The 19,062-nt window shown below is 52.2% G+C and overlaps 1 protein-coding gene across 7 annotated transcripts in view; it reads left to right on the forward strand.

Annotated features, from left to right (window-relative positions):
• RASGEF1C (RasGEF domain family member 1C) overlaps positions 1 to 19,062 on the forward strand; it is an 84,108-nt gene that overhangs the window by 49,191 nt on the left and 15,855 nt on the right. For 4 of the 7 annotated variants that reach the window (XM_032335276.1, XM_032335275.1, XM_032335274.1 and 1 more), the window contains 5 exons: positions 3,363 to 3,545; positions 3,703 to 3,825; positions 5,017 to 5,154; positions 11,405 to 11,605; positions 12,687 to 12,761. In XM_032335276.1, coding sequence (XP_032191167.1) covers positions 3,369 to 3,545; positions 3,703 to 3,825; positions 5,017 to 5,154; positions 11,405 to 11,605; positions 12,687 to 12,761 — 714 coding nt within the window. In that variant the 5' untranslated portion in view covers positions 3,363 to 3,368. Of the gene's footprint in view, positions 1 to 2,912; positions 3,137 to 3,362; positions 3,546 to 3,702; positions 3,826 to 5,016; positions 5,155 to 11,404; positions 11,606 to 12,686; positions 12,762 to 19,062 lie in introns of those variants that run through there. The other 3 variants (XM_032335271.1, XM_032335272.1, XM_032335273.1) reach the window with 3 other exon arrangements.

The raw sequence follows: 19,062 nt of genomic DNA on the forward strand, positions 1-19,062 counted from the left end.
AGGATACCAAGCATACAAGTCAGGAATCCTGGCATTCCTTAAATGTGGAAGGTCTGAGCATGTGGTCAGCACCCCCAGGAGTCCAGTGGAGCTATGCTGTTTTGTGGCCACAGCTCTGGCCTCTCTCTGATGGACCTCACCCTGGGGGAACCACGGGACTCTTGTCAGCCTCTTGCTGGGTGTCTTTGTGTTGTCCAGTAAAGAGGAAAGTTAGATATTTGGGGTACACACCTCTCTGTCAAACGTTGGGGAATGAGAGAAAGGTTATCCTCTAGGTCTGTACCTTCCCTGTAATACCACCTGGTCTGACACTTGTCCCTGCAGACATTTACCCCTGTGTCCCATACAGGAGTTAGGCTTAGGCCATATAGTCCCCAAAATTTGTCCAGTACTAGACTCCGACAACAGGTGGGCTCTGGGTCTGACAGCACGAATCCCCAGAAGGAAGGGTGCCTGCCTGCAGGGCGGCATCCCCTGGGTTGGGGATGGCACATGCCTCCAACGCAGATGCAATGCAGACTTGCCCCCTCGTTACAGCTAACTGTGGCGGGAGCCCCAAGACCTCCAGATGCTGGGCCTGGAGACCCAAACACAAGGAGACTGACTGGTGCGCCTCAGGGGTGGAGGGTGGTCAGCAGGAGCAGGGGACGTGAGCAGGGAAACTGAGGCAGAAGCTTATGCCTGGAGTGGTGGGCAGCTGTGACTCAGAAGCCAAGCCCTCCCAGGCCTGCCTCTTTGGACCATGCCCCCTTCAGCTACGTATTTCAGGGTGGCAGCCTCTGATTGGCCCGGCCTGGCCTAGTGCCCACCCCTTGGCCAAGTGTGGGCGGAGCCTTCCTGACATCTCAGCACCTAGGTTAGTATTCATCAGAAGGCGTGGTTATTGGGGGAACACCTGCAAAGCTTGGTGTTCTGGCTGCGAGGAAAGGAAATGGATGCCAGGAGGCAGACCCAACAGATGGAGGCACCAGGGGAAGGGACTTGGGTCCGGGGCCAGGATCTGAGCTAGGAAGGAGAGTCGGCACCCGGGGCTGGTGCCCACGGGCCAGACACAATGTGTGGGAGGGCTAGCTTGTCCCAGGAGGGGCCGAGTTGACCCCCATCGCCAGCCAGCACATGCTTCTCTCCTCAGGCCCTGGGCACCGCTGGTCACACTTCCAGAGTCTGCCCATTGTTAGGGTCCGTGATCAAAGGAACAAGACTGATACAAAGCGAAAGTCAAACAAAACTTTATTTCGCGCCAAGCATCAAGAATCAAACTGACCGGTCAGGGCTATCTCTTACGAAAAGGCGAGGACGATGTTCCCGACAAGGTCACTCCCAAGAAGGCCGCTCTGGACGAGGCTGCTCTAGATGAGGCTGCTCCGCAGATGAGGCCGCTCCATGATCGGAGCCGCTCCCAAGAAGAGGCCACTCTCAAGATGAGGCCGCTGCTCCATGAGGTTGCTCCCCAGACAGGGCCACTCCCAAGAAGAGGCCATTCTGGACAAGACCGCTTCCTGGACGAGGCCGCTCCCGACGTCAAAGAGGCAACGATGACAGCGACGATGACAAGGAGGACAACCCGGATGACACAGACTCTGCTCCCCACGATACCACTCTGACAAGGCTGCCACCCAGAGGAAGCCACCGCTGCGGACAAGGCCGCTCGTGGCTCGGGGTGGTGAGGCATTTTGCGGCAAGGCTGCTGGCGGCTAGGGGCCGTTGGCACCTCTGGACCACTGGCGTCTCAGGACCGCTGACGTCTAGGGGCTGCAGGCGTGGGGACCACTGACCACTGGACTGCTGGACCACTGGTATCTCGGGACCGCTGACCGCTGGGCCGCTGGACCACTGGAGTCTCAGGGCCACAGGGGTTGAGGGACCGCTGACAGCTGGACCGCTGGTGTCTGGGCAGCTCAGGGCTACTGGAAGCTGCACCTGGCTGAAGGCTTGAAGCTGCAGGCGGCTTGAAGCTGCAGGTGGCTGCTCGGGGCTGCCAGAGGCAGGACCACCGAAAGCGGGGCCGCAGGCGGCTGGAGTCTGCAGGCGGCTGGAGGCTGCAGGCGGCTGGAAGCTGCAGGCGGCTGCTCGGGGCCCCTGGAGGCAGGACCGCCGGAGGCGGGGCTGCAGGCGCTGGAAGCTGCATGTGGCTGGAGGCTGCAGGCGGCTGCTCGGGGCCCCTGGAGGCAGGACCGTCCGAGGCGGGGCCGCAGGCGGCTGGAAGCTGCAGGCGCAAGGACCGCCGGTGGTGGGACCGCTCGCGGTGGTTATAGCTCTTACAAGAGCTGTTACAGCTCCTCCACTCCGCCGACTCTTCGCTCTGTCGACTCTTCTTCTGCTCCGGGTGCAGCTCTCCTCCTCCCCTGCTAGCCTCACAGCAACCTTTATGCGGTTGGTTGAGTCCCACCCCTATACAGGTGGCCAATCGGATCTCAATCCACCCTAGTGGATATACACATGCTGCACCGATTGGACATCTCCACCTGGCCTGCCCCACCCCTACATCGGGGTCCACAAGCAAGTTCCTGGGGGGGGGGGGGCAGGCCCTTACACCATGTGCCCTGGAGTCTGTGCTCTGTGGACGCCAACATTAGGGCCCAGCTGGGCTGGTAGACAAGAACGGGGCCTGTCCTCAGACACACCTGTCCTCAAGACCCAGCTCAGCCAGGTACTCAGCACGCGAGCTGGGCACCCGCCTTTCTCTTCGAGCCTTCCTCTACCTCATCTGAAGGATGGGGGGGCTGTGGGCTGAGATGAGGCGTGAGCCTGTGGGGCCAGGCCCCCAGGGCTTTTCCCACTGGAAGGTCTGCCCCTTGGCCCCATCACCCTACGCAGCGGTGTCATCTCGGGCTCCTCTGTTGTCACCTGCCCCACTGAGTCACTTGAACACCCGTACCTTGACCGAGCACCCACTCTGTATGTTCCAGGTGGGGGCCGGACCCTGGGGTGCAGCAGAGATTGAGCCGGGCTCAGGGACCCCAGCAAGGGAGAGAGCGTCAGAGAGCCGCAGATGTTCTGGGATCATGCCTGAGCCCTCCAGCTTTGACCAGGCCCACCCTTGAACTAATCGTCTATGTGGCCATGGGCAGGGACAATCTGTGAATTGTCTAAGCCATGCCCAAAACAACCTTCCCTGGGGGTAGGAGCAGAAAGAGTAAGTCCCTAAGTGTCTTGGACCAAGAGTGGAGGAGGGTTGGTTGCTGAGGGATGCCCTGCTGGGGGTAGGAATCCCCAGCACCCCCCCACCCCACCGAAGTGATTTGTCACTGGGCTTGGATGGGCACCAAAGCTCTTGGAGGAGGCAGAATCCACCCAGCCAGGAGCCCAGAGGACCAGCGGGGCCCCAGTCCGGGTGTGTCTAATTACTCCTTTTACTGCAGACAGGCATGCCCCGGACCCTGAGCACCTCCGACATGGTCACCCCTGGCAGCCTTGGCCCATCCCCCACTGAGCCCACAGATGGCGAGCAGATCGGGCAGCCCCTCCTGGATGGGGCTCCCTCGTCAGCCTCCCTGGACACCCTGATCCAGCACCTGGTGCCCACAACCGACTACTACCCTGAGGTGGGTTACCCATCCAACGGGGAGGAGGGCCATCAGAGCGGGCTCCCTTCTACCACGCATGGGGGAGATGCTAGGGCTGGGGCTGGTCTTGGACCAGAGGGCGCAGCCCTGCCATGCCCTTGTGAGCACATGTTGCCTTTCTCTGTGTCCCTTTCAGAAAGCCTACATCTTCACCTTCCTTCTAAGCTCCCGCCTCTTCATCGAGCCCCGGGAGCTCCTGGCCCGGGTTTGCCACCTGTGTATTGAGCAGCAGCAGCTGGACCAGCCGGTGCTGGACAAGGTGAGGGGCAGGACAGGGGCCCTCTGTGTACAGATACTCCCCTCACACATCCTTATGCATCTACCTCTTGGAGTGGCAGTAATGGTCCCCATTTTCCTGGGCAGGAGCCCGCAGGGGTTTCTGACTTGTCTGGGGCTCAGAGCTAGAAGGGACGGAGTTGGAACCTCTAACTGGGTGCTGTTTCTACTGCCCTGTGGGAGCCCCTGAGCTCACGGCACCCGGGACCCCAGAGCTTCATCAGTAGGACCCTTGCCATCTGGGATGGCTCTGCACCATCTATCTGCTCTCAGCAAACTCCATTCCACCATCCCTTCCTCTGTGAGGTGCGCTGATAGCCTAGCCTTCCTCTGTCCCAGCAAGATCCCGCGACCTGTGACTCTTTACAGGTATGTCCATCGGGCCCCATTGTTACAGAAATAGAAGCCCGACTACAACTGGCCTAAGACAAAGGGACTTTTCTTGGCTCACAGAACTGCAAAGTCACCAAGTACCACTGGGCTCCAGAGGCTCAAACGACCCCCATGGAAATAGGGTCTTTCTCCCTCCAATCCTCTGCTCCGTTTTCCTCGAGACCAGCCTCACCCTCACTCCGGCAGGTTCTCCCTGACCAGTGACAGGTGACCTCTGCCACTCCAGGCTCACTATCTACTCTTCCCAATTCCAGTGGAAACAGCAAGCCATGTTCTAAATAGGTCCCAAGGAAAGTCCCGAGCTCAGTGGTTTAGCTTGGGCAACATGAGCCAGTCACTGTGCAAGATGGGGGGTGTACTATGTTCTTATTGGCCAGCACCGATCTGGACCCCTGCCAGGGGGCCTGAGGCGCAGTAAGCTGACCCCTGAACCCCAAGGGCTAGGAATGAGGGGGACGGAAACCCCCAAAGCAAACTGAGATGTTATCACCACAGAAAGGGAGACGGGATGCCCAGCAGGCAAAAACAACAGAGGGTCCTGCCCCAAATGTGCGTCTGTCCCCCTTTGTTCCCCTGTGGTCAAGCCCCCATCCCTGGGTGGCCTCCCTTTGACCTGACACAGAGAAGGCACCAGGCATACCACCTTTGGCCACCAGGGGCGCTGCCGGGATAGCCCAATCCCAGCAGGGCGTGTGCAGTGCGTGGCTGACGCAGGGGCTGATGAGGCGGCGCCTCTAGGCACCCTTCACCGGGTGTGGACTTGCAGTGGCTTCCCTTGCAGGCCCGGGTCCGGAAGTTTGGCCCCAAACTGCTGCAGCTGTTGGCCGAATGGACGGAGACGTTCCCGCGGGACTTCCAGGAGGAGTCGACCATCGGGCACCTGAAGGACGTGATGGGCCGCATTGCCCCCTGTGACGAGGTAGACAAGCCTAGTGCAAGGGGTGCGCCCTGTCTGCGCCCCTGTGCCCCGGACCGAAGCCTGTTCCTGGGGCCAACCTCAGGGCTCCTGTGTGTACCTGCAGACCCTCTCACATCAGCCCTTTCCGCCCCATTAGGAAGTCAGGCCCTGCCAACCAGGCAGGGAAACCAGGCCTGTGCTCCAGGTCTGGTCTCTTGACCCCTCTCCTGCCCTGCGCTCATGCATGGCATCAGATGCCAGGCCAAGGAAGGACCCACTCAGGCTCTTGCAACAGGGCCCTTGGTCAGTGACCCCTCGGGCTGGCCTGGAGGGCCCTGGTTAGGGCAGAAAAGGAAACAACCACCCCCTCCCCTCCACTGTAGTTAAAACCACATTGCAAAGTAAAGGGAGCCCTTGTGACTTGGAAGGCAGCCAGTGGGTTGGGCATCAGGTACTCCACTCCCTGCCCCCTTCTCCCGGCTGCATTACTCTGGGGAAGGCGCTTCGAGGTAAAAGGAGAACAGATCCCCACCTCTCAGGACCAGGGTCAGAATACAGAGACGGACCCCACAGAGGGGAGGGAGGTCTCCTGGTACACTTAGAAGGGACAGGTTTATCGGAATCTCCAGGATGATTCTGTGGCCGGCACTGATGCTGTTTCCCCTAGGAGAGAGTATTGCGGGGAATGCAGATCGGTTTCCCTGGGAGGAGGCCGAATGTGGCAAGCTGGTAAGCTAGTCGTGGGCCTGAAAGTGGGTCTGGACATGGCAGAGCCCAGTGCTTGTGAAACAAAGGAAAACTGTGAAGGCGGGATGGCAACAGGGATCCATAAAGCGGAGAGGGTGACCTTGCCTGTGGGCCACATCACATGGCAGACAAGTGACTTAGCCGCTCTGAGGGCTCGGTGAGATGAGGGTCATCTCTTCCTGCTCCTCTTCCTCCTCCTCTGCATCCAATCCACCTGGGGATCCTGACTCTTGGCTTAGGATGCAGCAGGAAATGGGGTCAGAGAAGGAAGGCTCTATGATTGCATGACTTAGGAGGGGTGGGTAGAAGCAGGGAGGGAGATGCTGGCTGACCAGATAGATAGAGAGTTGGCTACCTTGATAGATGGGTGGAGGGGGGGTGATAGATGTTAGGTATTCTGATAGGCAGATGGATTTTTGGTGTGAGTGGTTGTGGAAAGATTGATGGGTAGGTGGGGCGGTGGGTAAATGGACATACGGGAGGATTAGAGGGTGGGTAGGGGGGTGGATGAATGTGGATGGTTGGATGGGTGGGTGAGTGGTTGGGTGTAAGAATGGGTGAGTGGACGAATGGATGGATAGGTGAGTGGGTATATGGGTGGGTGGTTGAGAGGATGGGTAAATAAGGATAGATAGGTGGATGGATGAATAAGGGTGGATGGTGACTGAGGAGGGATGGATAGACGAGTGGATAGAAGAATGGGTGGATGGATGGATGGATGGATGGATAAGGATGAATGGGTGGGTGGATGGATGCATCTGAAGGTGGGGGGCTGTATAAAAGGGGAGATGGGCAATAGCAGAGGGGTGGACGCACGGATGGTTGGATGGAGTGGAGCTGGGTTCTCAGGGGGAGAAGAGTCCAGTCTCCTGCTTCAGCACCTTCTCCTCAGGAGATCTCCAGCAGAGTGAGATCCGAACCACTGACAAGACAGAATCATCCCCCCTTGTCAGGCCTGCCTCTGCCATTGGCAAAACCATTTCCTGTCCTTCCAACTGCAGTGGTGGGGATGGTGTAAGTCCTGGGATGGCTTCTGAGGGAAACCGAGCCTCCTCGCCAACCTCCTGAGAAGCTGTCAGGCCTACCACCAGGGCCGTGTTAGGAAGTCTTTTCTCACCACCCCATGGATGAGAAATGAGTGAGGCCTAGGAATGACTGTTGAGAGCTGCCATCCCCCAGGTGTGGGCTTTTGGAGCAGACGTAATTCATCTGAGGCATTCTCATTCCTTACCTTGGGATTCAGTTAGGTGTGCTGGGCGGTGTGGGCCGAAATGGGGGTGCTCCCTTGTGTCTTTGAGATCCCCAAGTTGTCCTTGCCCAGAAAGCACCCACTCCAAAGGGCATGTCCTCTGGGTGCTGCCTCCCTTCCCCCCGAAGGTGGGATGGACCCCACCTGAAGGTGGACCATGGGCTGCTCCTCTCCCAGCATAGAGCACAAGGGCTCAGCCTGGAAAGGAGCTGGTGACCGGTCTGATCAGGCGGGGTCACTGTAGGTCTCAGAGTATGGGGTCCAGGTCAGAGCACCTGAGCCCCCTCAGACCCCAGCTCAGAAACCACAGCTATGTAACCTCGGGCAAGGTGCTTCCCCTCTCTGAGACTCAGTTTCCTCCTCAGCAAAACAGGATAATCATCACCATCAGACAACTTTGTAGCGAAGAGTCCCGGCAGTCACGTGTGTTCTTACCTCAGCACTTGGTCAATGTGAGCTGTGATGGGGAACGAATTATTTCCAGAATTCAGGTGTACAGGGCTTTTACTTCAATGGGTACAGAGTTCTTATTGTGGAACATTTCAAGCATACACAAACAAAGAGAAGAACAACCCTGAACTCCCACACATGCATCACCCAGGCTCAACAATTAATCAACATTTTGCCAGATTCACTTCTTCTCTCCCTTCCCACACTTCCCCCTCCCTCCAAATTATTTTTAAACATTGTATCTTTGGCTCCAAAAATATTTCATCATTTTCCTGTAAAAGATTTCTCACACAGGGACCGGATCAAATGAGCAAAATGCCGCACCCAAATCAGCAAAATGAGCAGGAGTGTTTTCAGAGTACATCTTTGGGCCGGTTCCTTAACCTCTCTGAGCCCTCACTGTCTTTGCATAAAGAGGGAGGGTGATAAGGGCTGTGAGATAACAGTGGGGCTCGGGGAAGGAGAGGAAACAGTACAGGGCCAGGGGCAAGGGGGCTTCCCCATCACAGGGCTGGGAAAGGTGACACTGCCCTCTTACCTGCTGCTCCCCATCCCGAACCCTCTTGATCTCCCAGCACAGCCCTCCACCTCTCAGCATCTGGGAACAAAAGGCCTGAGAGGAGCTGAGAAGGCCCTTCTCCATGACTGAACATGGCCACTGCATTGAGGACACCTGCTCGGGGCCACCCCGTGCTAGGCAGGGGACCTGCCGTGGAGGGGCTGTCCATAGGTTGGACTCAGCAGTGTTGGCTCAGGGAGGCCAGTGCCGAGGCTGAGGGATGGAAGCTAGGGGAGTCCCCAAGGTCACAGCTGCACTAAAGGGCAGCTTCAGAAGAAGCTGATACCATGGGCCCTCCCCGGGGATGGCCTTGCTTTCCCATTTCCATGACTATCTGCTGGGCTGACCCTGCTGCCCTCAAAGGCGCCCCCACACAGCCCCCTGAGTGGTGTCTGCCTGTGCGGGTTGGGCTAAGCCCTTTGCAAGGCACCCTGGGCTGGCTCAGGTGGGATATTCAAGAACTCCAAAGGACAGAGGCCCTCGACTGTCCAGCCAGAAATGAGTTCTAACCACGAATGGCCAGGAGGCACCTGGGGAGCCACAGTCTTCACCCTGGATGACTTCTGTACTTGAAACCCAGCTCTGCGTACCTGGCAGGTGGCTCTGGAATTGGATGGCATTACCAGGCTAAGAGAGGTAGAGCTCTGCTGTGCTTGGCGTCCCCCGTGCTCTGGAGCGTGCATTCCTGACAGGGACAAGGGACAGCCTCAGCATCCTCAGAGTTCGGTCTCTGGGTCTGCTCAGATGTACCTAGATCTCTCAGCCTCTATCCACAAGGGTGTAGGACTCATGAGAAAATGAGAGAGGAACCAGCACACACCATCCCTCTATTCAGAATGGGGTACAGAAGATTCAGGAAAGAACCAACAGATGAGTTTGAGGTCAACACTACCGGGTGGATTCTGAAGGAATTCGCAGGCAGAAAATGATCATCATTGGGAGTGCATATATTGGTTTAGAAGAAACAAGTCTTCCACAATCATCTGTGTATTTTTAAAATAGGGTAAGTCTGTGGTTCTGTCAGACTCTAGGCACAGACACGCTGTGCCCTTGACTTCAGGAGGGCTCCACGGTCTACACCAGTGAGGCAGGCCAGCTAGAACCAGGGAAAGGCCACGTTCATCCAGTCGGTACATCGTGTCTGTGAACCCCTCCCAGGTCCTTCATGCTGGAGACAAGCAGATGGTGACCTGGTGTAATCTGCATGTGGCTGGTAGAGCAGAGAGAGGAGATGCACAATCATTTGATCAAGGCTTGGCCAAGGGTGGGAAGGAAGCCCAGTGCTCTGAGGTCGCAACCATGAGAAGAACATAGAAGAGAGAGAGGGCTGCACAGGCCCTCCTGGGGTCACCCCTTGGGGTGAGAGCCAGGGGAAGGGGCTAGAGGGATAGAGAAGTAGCCTGGATCTGGAGCACTGAGAAGGGGGACAGAGGCCATGTGGAGGCCATTGAGTGTGGCCAGAGCTGACCTCAGGACCCCTGAACCCCATGGAACTTCTGTCTTTGCAAAGGAAGTGGTGTATTTAAAGGAAGGGGGATGCAGAGGTTAGATGTGTGTTTTCAACAGACGTCTCTGGCTGTGGACTAGAGTGAAGGGAGCCCGACAGGGATGCAGGTGGCCCTCCGAGGGCCTGCAGCAGAGACAAAGCATGCGGATTGCAGAAAGCAAAATCAGGAGGGTCGGCGATGGGCAGGGGGGCTGTGTGGGAGATGGTGCTTGAGGATGGTCCCGGCCTGAGCACCGGATGCGAGTGCTTCAGTTGCTCCAGTCACTGAGACAGCGATGCGGACAGAGGAGGCACCTCTGGGCAAGGGGAGCAAGATGGCCCCTTGCACACGTTGGGCTGAGGTGGCCCCTTGGCCATGTGGCTCTGGAGAGCTGAGAAGAAGCTGCACGTGAGAGATGAATGTTGTCCACACAGAAACTGAATGATGCTCTGGACATGACCCAGCATACCCAGGACCAAGGGACAGACAGCAGGGGAGGGGTCCCAGACGCTGGTGGGGTGGGGAGATCTCCGGCACGGAAGGATGGTGCAGGTGAGCCTGCCAACAGTCCGAGGCAGGAGGAACCGGAAGCAGATGCAGCCTGAGAGAGGGCCCCAGGCTTTGCTGACAGACTGAGTGAGGAGAGAGATGGGAGGAGGTGGTGCGGGTGTCAAGATTCACAAGATGGACCCAACTCCTGTGATGACCTGACCAGCAGCTTGCTAACCACACTCTTGGAGCTGCAGAGCTGAGAGGGGCTGCTCCTTCCGCAGGCGATGGATGGAAGACTTGGACCTCAGTTTACCGACATACCATCCAGCTGAGCAGTGTGCCTGGCTCCTGGGGCTCTGGGAGCAAGAGCTAGAGTTCGGATACACCCGCCCCTGTGCCCAAGCCAGTTCCTCAGTTTGTTGGAGCTGAATCAACCTCTGGGTGGGGGAGGTCCAGCTGACAAGTTCGGGGGCTCTGTCTGTGGATTAGTGACCAACCCCTTGGGAATGGTGGACCTCAAGTTTCATAAACACAGCCAGTCTAATGGTGCCTTCCTCGAGAAATGGGGGTTTCTGAAGGGGGAATAATCCATTTCCCTGTTCGGTATGGAAGGTGGGTGCCCCTCCTGCAGGGTGGGGGAGCACAGCCTCTCTTCCCTGCACCCCATCCAGGACAGCCCAAAGCAAGCATATATCTGTCCGAGCTGCATGGTGAGACACTTTTGTTTGCGGAAGTGGTTAGTAAAGGCCCGCCAGGGGCCCAGAGCCAGACCCTGCTCTGCCCACAGAGAGGGGACCATGCAGGCTTCCCTGCCCCCGCCAAGCTGTCGCTCTAGTAGGGCAGTAAACTGCCCTGGTCATCTCCCACAGTGGCGCCATAGGGAAGTCACATCGGGTGATCTGGGCAAGTGCTGCTGGGGCACAGATAGGAAGGCCTCTCAGAGTCGGGAGAGTGGAGGGGGTCCCCAGGGCGGGGTTGGGGCAGAGCCCATTCCACGTCTCCCTCCTTTCTCCCTGCTTCTGTCTCCCTGGCAGTGTGCACCCCAGCCTGTCCCACTGCCTAGAGAGCAGGAGCAGCCCCCAGACCCTGGTCGCCCTCCCCGACGGGCTCCTCTGAGCTCCTACTGGTTATCCTATAGCCTTTCCCTGCCACCCTGGGCTAGGTCCTGCTTCAGGGCGGACACGGGGGTGGGCACAGCCAGCCACAGCTCACAACCCGGCCGGCTCAGAGGCTAGACATGAGGAGATGGGTGTTCGGGCCTGAACTCTCTTTCCACCTCCTCTCCAGACATACCGAAAGAGGATGCAGCAGCTCCTACAGGCTCTGCACCAGAAGCTGGCTGCACAGGGCCAGGGCCCAGAAGACCTTCTGGGTGCCGACAAGCCCATCTCCTACAGGACCAAGCCACCCGCCTCCATCCACCGGGAGCTCCTCGGCGTCTGCAGTGACCCCTACACTCTGGCCCAGCAGCTCACCCATGTGGAGTTGGTGAGCAGGCCTGGGCCCTCCTCTAGCCAGACCGAGAGCCAGGAACAACTGAGGACCAGCCATCCCTGGCCTCCCGCCTTGTGTCCATGTAACCCCGGGGCTTGAGCCTATCACAGCAGGGCCAGCCAGGCACCTCCAGGGTGCCCTGGCTCTGGGATGGTCTCTCACCATTCCAGCAGGAGGGTTGGATATGCTGGGCCTGCCCAGCTTGGACCCTGGGCCTGCCTGAGAGTCTGGGCCCTGGACAGAGGAACTGGGTTCAAATACTGGCTCTGCCACCACCTGCTGTGTGAGCTTTGCACTGCGAGTGCCTTCCCTAACAAGGCCTCAGTTTCCCCATGTAGGACTCGCAGACATACTGAGTCCAGACCCCAGTCTGGCCTCCCACATGTTGGATTCCTTAAAGGTGCAGAGGCTGAGGGGCCTGCCCCAGAGAGAGGGGAGGTGGAGCCTCTCTTTTAAACCTCTACCATTACCTGCCTCCTTAGCGCAGTAGGCAGCGCGTCAGTCTCATAAACCTCTACCATTTATGGCTCCCTTACTGTTTCCCGCACAATATTCAGAACTTAACCCCCACCGTCTCATTTCGTCTTCCCACATCACACCGGGGAGGTGCTATTATTATTCCTTTTGCTCCAATGAGGAAACTAAGGCCCAGAGAGGTAAAGAGACTTGCCTGAAGTCACACAGTAGAAGGGACAGAGCCAGGATTTGAGTCTGACCCAGACCTCACCTGGAGGGAGCAGGTTGTTTCAGTTACCCAGTTTCGAGCCGGGTTTCTTGGGTCTCGAATCTCCCAAGCACGCCCTATGGGGACCTTGCCTTCTGCCCCCCCCGCCATGAGCTTCGGCAGCCCCTGGGCATGGGAAAAGAGGGGTGCCTCCTTCGGGATGGTTTCAAGCTCTGTGACAACCCAGAATGGGGTTGTGGAGCCCTAGGGAGAAGGGAAGCTGTCCAGAGACCATCCTGGATGGGCTGAGAGGCAGGGAGCCCGCAGAAGTACCATGCCAGGCCCTGGGTGGGCACCTCCCTTCCCACACCTTCCTCCCTTTCCCGACTCCTCTTCTCCCTTCTGGTGCAGGAACGGCTACGGCACATCGGGCCTGAGGAGTTTGTCCAGGCTTTTGTGAACAAGGACCCTTTGGCCAGCACAAAGGTAGAAGGCCCTTGGACTGGCTGTTCCACCAGTGACCCCAACCCACTGGCCTCTCTGGGGAACTCCATGAGTGTCAGCTGGGCGAGCTTCCGAGGGGCCCGGGGCAGAGCCAATGGGCTTTGAGGGGTTGCGTCCATTCCACCCGCGCTCCTCCAGCCCAGCAGCCCTGAGTCCTGGGGAAGCCAGCCGGTCACCCGCCCCACCCCCAGCGAGGGCAGAGGGCGGGGGGGGGGGGGGAGACCAAGGGCCCAGGTTGGGAGGAGAGTGGAGCGCATCCCAAGCTCTCCTGGCGCGTTCCGGCGGGCGCTGGTGCCCTCCAGCGGCCACCTGGGGTAGTGCGCGCTCGTGCGCTCCTCCCAGTAAAAAATACGAGCGAGCGTCTAAGGGATGCAGGAGCCCCTGGGGCCATGAACTGTGGACAGAAGCAGGATTTCGGGTTTGCCGCTCCTCTGTCAGAACCCAACCATTAGGATGCCTGGTGCTTATCAACCGGGTGCACTTCGAATCAGAACTGGAAACGTTGCCTTCTGCCTTCTGGTGTAATTAAAGAGGAGCAACTACTTAGGAATGCGTTTTCACCTCTTGGATAAGCGGGGACAAAACACGGCGGGTGTGTAGGGAAGGACACATTCACATACACGGCTGGTGGGGGGACTGGCCCTGCCCTTTTGGGGGGGCACTTCGACAATAGTATCAGTGCTTGAGATGTACACCCTTGACCTCAACTTTCAACGCCTCGTAATTTAGCGTGTGGTTATACACACCCGTACACAAAGATGCATGCATAGAGGTATTTGGGATGTACTGTGGGAATCATGGCCAAAGGTTGGAAGCAACCCAGCTTATCATCCGCAGGGGCTATATTACAAATTACACGTCCACACATGTAATGCTCTGGATCTATTACAAAGAATAAGAGTGGCTAGAAGTAGAGAATGATCTCCCAGATCCATCACAGAGAGAAAAAAACTAGAGAAAAGAGCAAAGACAAAGAGGATGTGGCCATTTGTGTAACAACAAAAAAAAGAGGGTGTGTCATACCTGTTTGTACAACACATGCGTGTACACAATCACTGGGTACTCTTGGGAGCCCCACACGAGCACGGGGGTTGGAGTGGGAAGGAGGCTTGGCTGCTCCCAGCATGTTGTTTTTGAGGTTCGGTTTTGATTATGGGTTTGGTTTTGGGCCATATCTAAGGATTATTTTTTATCGTGAAGTGCATCAGAGATTGTCCATGACCTCTCTTCGCCCACTCTACGGTAAAGGAAGGTGTATGGTTGTTTCCAGCCTCTTGCTATTATAGATACTGCTGCTGTGAACATTCTTACATGTTTCCCTGACATCGGTGCATATTTTTCTAGGGCATCAGTTCTCAAATGACTTGGTCTTAGGACCACTTTATACTCCTAAAAATTACAAAGGGCCCCAAAGAACTTTTGCTTATGTAGATCACATCTACCAATATTCATCAGATTAGCCATTGCAACTGATAATATTTAAAAGATTTATTCCAGATAGCAATAATAACCTATCATATGTTCACTTCAGTAATATATTTTATGGAAATAACTAGATTTCCCAAAGTAAAAAAAAAAATTACAGGGAAGAGTGGTACTGTTTTACAGTATTTGTACAAATCTCTTTAATGACCAACACAACAAAAAGAGAACTGGAGTCTCTCATCTGCTTTGCCTTCAATCTCTTGACATATATTGTCTGGGTTGAAAAATCCAACCTCTCACAAATATATAGTTGGAAACGGGGAGAGTGTTTTTACAGCATTTTGAGATAAGTGAATAGTTTTCTGTGATACTATGCTAAAACTCAGCAGGTGGTAGTTTTTTTTAAGATTAGTTGCAATTTGGGATCTGAAAATGTATCAGTAGACTTTGAGTCCTCTGTTACATTAAAATCTATTGGTCCATCTTGCATCTTGAATGGATCTTTTGCCCGTGCATGATTTTAATAACATCATATCTTGGTCGTTTGGAAATGACACTCATATGAATACATATGAATTCACTGAACCAGGCTGATCTTCCAAATATTGGTACATTTCATTATGTGATATTTTAAAATCATATCCACTAATATTACTGATCTCATCCTTCCAGAAGAGCCTGTGGGTATTGGGAAAGTGTCAAGGTCACAGACAGGGATACGTGTCTTACAAGTTCCCAATTCTCTCTTGAAACTTTGAATTTTATCACTGACAACAAATACCATCAGTTACTTCCTTGAAGTGACAGGTTCACTTGGTTGATTTTCAAGAAAAACCCAACCAGGATGCCTGGGTGGCTTAATCGGTTAAGTGTCTGCCTCCGGTTCAGGTCATGATCTCAGGGTCCTGGAGAGGGGTTTGTTTTGTTTTGCTTTCGCTTTTCATTCTCATTATTCTGTGTCTGGATGAGAAGGTGTTTTTAATTTTAACTGAATCGAATTTACTAACCTTTTCCTTTATTTTTTTTTGGGTGGGGCTTGGGAGGGGAGTTAGGAAATCCCTCCCTGCTCCCTACCCAGATCATAAAGATAATCTATGGTGTTTTCTTCGAGAAGTTTTAATATACCCTTCACATTGAAGCCTTGAATTTGAAATTCACTTTGTGGGGGCACCTGGGTGGCTCAGTGGGTTAAGCCTCTGCCTTTGGCTCAGGTCATGATCTCAGCATCCTGGAATCGAGTCCCACATTGGGCTCTCTGCTCAGCAGGGAGCCTGCTTCCCCCTCTCTCTTCTGCCTGCCTCACTGCCTACTTGAGATCCCTCTGTCAGGAAAAAAAAAAATCTGAAATTCACTTTGTGGCTATGGCTTGAGGTCGAGATCCATGTTCGTGGTTTTCCACACAAACAGCAAGTGTTCCTGCACTACTTTTTAATGTATCATCTTGCCTGCCTGTCCTCCCTGGCAGTTCCGTCCTGTCGTATGTCAAGTTTGATCTACGTGTGGAGATGTCTGTTCTGTCCCTTCGTCAGTTTTTCTATCTCTGTGTCAGTATACATCGTCTTCATGGTTGTGTGCTGGGTTTTTTTCTCCCTATCTGGTAAAACAAACCCTCCTCATTTGCAGTGACTTGGCCATTCTTGGCCCTTTGTTTTTCTATTCGAAATTTTATACCCTTTTCCAAATTCCGTGAAAAATCCTCTACTGGGATTTTGTTAGACTATATGAAATACAGACCAGTTTGGGAAGAATTTTCCTCTTCGTTATACCGAGTTCCCCTGACGCATACAAATGGTGTGTCCCGCCATTTACTTAGATCTACTCCATAATACCTTTCTAATGTTTTATAACTTTCTCCGTAAAAATATAAACAGATTGTTAGATTTTTTCCCCACTGGGTTCCTTATGCATATTTTTGCTATTACTTATGGCATTTTCTATTGTACTTATTTCTGAACTGCTTATGTAGTTTAAAGAATGGCATTAACTTTTGTGTATCAACTGTGTATCTGATGATATTGTGCATTCTTGTTGATTCTAATAGTTTTTCTGTATTCCTTGGTGTTTTTCACATAGACAGTTACATCATCTGGGAATAATGGCAGTTTTGTTTCTTCCTTTCCAATCCTTATTCTTTTTATTTCTAGGGTAGTCATACAAAGAATCCTCCACTGATAAGAGTGGACATGATCTTTAAAATAAAAAAAAAAATAAGAGTGGACATGAATAACCGGCCCTATTTTTTAAATCTCTGAAATGTTGGGATTACTAGTTATTACAGAATAACCCCGCTAAGTCTGACCAATAGGATTTCTTTTTCTTGCTTATTGTGCTAACTAGTACTTCTGGCAAAATGATAAAAGGAAGTGTTGCTAGCCGGCATTCTTCTTTTGTTCTGATTTTAAACAGAATGTTTTTCCATGTCACAATAGAGTATGATGTTTGCTATGAGATTTTTTTTTCTCCTAGATGTCCTTATCAGCTCAAGGAAGTCCCCTGGTCCTACTTTGATGAGAGTTCTTATCATGAATCATTGTTGCATTTTATTGACTACTTTTTCTGGGTCTATTAACCTTATGTTCTCTTTTCTTTTAAACCATTAAGTAATTACTTATATAGTAGTCCCCTGCCTTATGTGTGGGGTATATGTTCCAAACCCCCCAGTGGATGCCCAAAATCATGGATGGTACGAACCCTGTACATACTACACTTTTTCTTATACACATATGCTTATGATAAGGTTTATAAATCAGGCATGGTAAGAAATTAACAAGAATAACTCATAATCAAATAGAACAATTATAACAGTATACTCTAATAAAAGTTATGTGTATGTGGCCTCTCTCTTTCTCTCTCTCTCTCAAAATAACTTATTACACTGTACTCACCCTTCTCCCTATGATGATATGAGATGGTAAGATGCCTATGGGGTGAGATGAAGTGAGGTGAATGACATAAGCACCATGATGTAGTCTTAGATAATCTTGCTTCTGGACCGTGGTTGATGGTAGGTAGTTGAAACCATGAACAACATGTCACGGAGAAGGGGGGATCTACTGTATTAGTTGTTTTCTTCTTTTTCAGTGTTGAGCCAACCTTGCATTTCTGGGATAAACAAAACTGGGTTGCAGTCCTTATCTTTTTTTGTACATCCTCAGGCTGTCTGCTCTTGTTTTGTTTAGGATTTCTACAACTAGAATCATGCGGCTGACTTTTCATTTTCCTTTCTGTTTGCTGCTCTCTTTGAAAGACTTGCCTGTTCCTGGACTATTTGGGAGAATTTGCCAGTGAACCATCCGAGCCTGATATTTCCTTTTTGGGAAGACTTTTCTGTATTCATTCAAGATTTTCCTTGTTTTAGTAATCATAGGACTATTTAGGCTTTCTGTTTCTTCTTTACTCTACTTTTTAATTTATATTTTTCCAGAAATTTGACTCACTCCTCTTTAAGTTTTCGCATTTGTAGACTCAAAGCTATTCACAACACTCTCTAGTTATCTTTTCACTTTTTTCACATTCATATTCACCTCTGATATTCTTTGTATTTACTTCTCTCTGTTTCTTCATCAGTCTTGCTAAGGGTTCATCAACTTTATTAGTCTTTTCAAATAAAGAGCTTCTGGCTTTGTTGATTCTATATGTTGCATCTTTCTTTACAATTTCATTTTTTTCTCTCATCTTCATTATTTCCTTCCATCTGCTTTCTTTGGATCCTTTCTTTGTTATTCTTTTTTTTTTTAAGATTTTTATTTATTTGCCAGAGAGAGAGAGAAAGAGAGAGAGTACACACAAGCAGGCAGAGAGGCAGGCAGAGGCAGAGAGAGAAGCAGGCTCCCTGCTGAGCAAGGAGCCCGATGTGGGACTCGATCCCAGGAGCCCAGGATCATGACCTGAGCTGAAGGCAGCGGCTTAACCAACTGAGCCACCCAGGTGTCCCTGTTATTCTTTTTCTAATTTTTTAAGTTGGATGCTCAGCTTGTTTTCATCTTTTCTTCCATCCTAATAAAAGTATGAAAGACTATTCATTTCTTTCTAAGTATGTTTTTTATTTGCACCCTCATAATTGTTTTTCAACATTCTCATTTTAACTTCCATGATGATTTCATCTTTGACCAATAGATTATTTTAAAATGTGCTTTTAAATTTCTGACTATTTGTAAAGAATACACATTTTTATGTGGTTGAGTGCAAGCAGGCTTCTGTAGTTGTCTGTTAATTCAACTCTGTAAGTTGTGTTGCTCAAATTTATATTTATACTTTTTTTAATTTCTATAATCTATGAATTGCTGACTTTGTGTTAAAATCTTCCATTGTGGCAATAAGATTTGATTTCTCCCTCTAAAGGAGTTAAACCTTTCTGACTATTTGCCTCCATATTTTGAAGCTATTTTGTTGGGCACAAGCAAGGTTAGATTTGTGACATATTCATGATTAATTAAAACTTTTATCATTATGTGGTTCCCCTTGAACCTCCTCTGATGCCTTTTGCCTTAGAGTCTTTTTTTTCCTTAAAAATCTATTTTGTCTAATATTCATACAGCTATGAATATACTCATATATTTATCATATATATATTTCAAATTTTTTACCTATATATCTTTGGGTTTGGGGCAAGCCACTTGAAAATGGCAAGTAGCTGGAGTTTTAAATTTACAGTAATTATAATCACCAACGTACCTGGATTAGGTTTTACCACCTTCTGTGCAAGGCCTTTGCTTGTCTTCCTGCCCCTGCCCTGTCCTTTCCCTTCCTTCCTTTACTTTTTCAGATTAGTGGATCCCCTGTTCCATCTTCCTCTCTACGTATTGAAGGTCACGCTTTCAATTTCTATGTGGATATTTAAGTTAGGTTTAAACTTTTA

This window comes from Mustela erminea, chromosome 3 (genome assembly GCF_009829155.1).
Source record: "Mustela erminea isolate mMusErm1 chromosome 3, mMusErm1.Pri, whole genome shotgun sequence".
Lineage (NCBI taxonomy): Eukaryota > Metazoa > Chordata > Mammalia > Carnivora > Mustelidae > Mustela > Mustela erminea.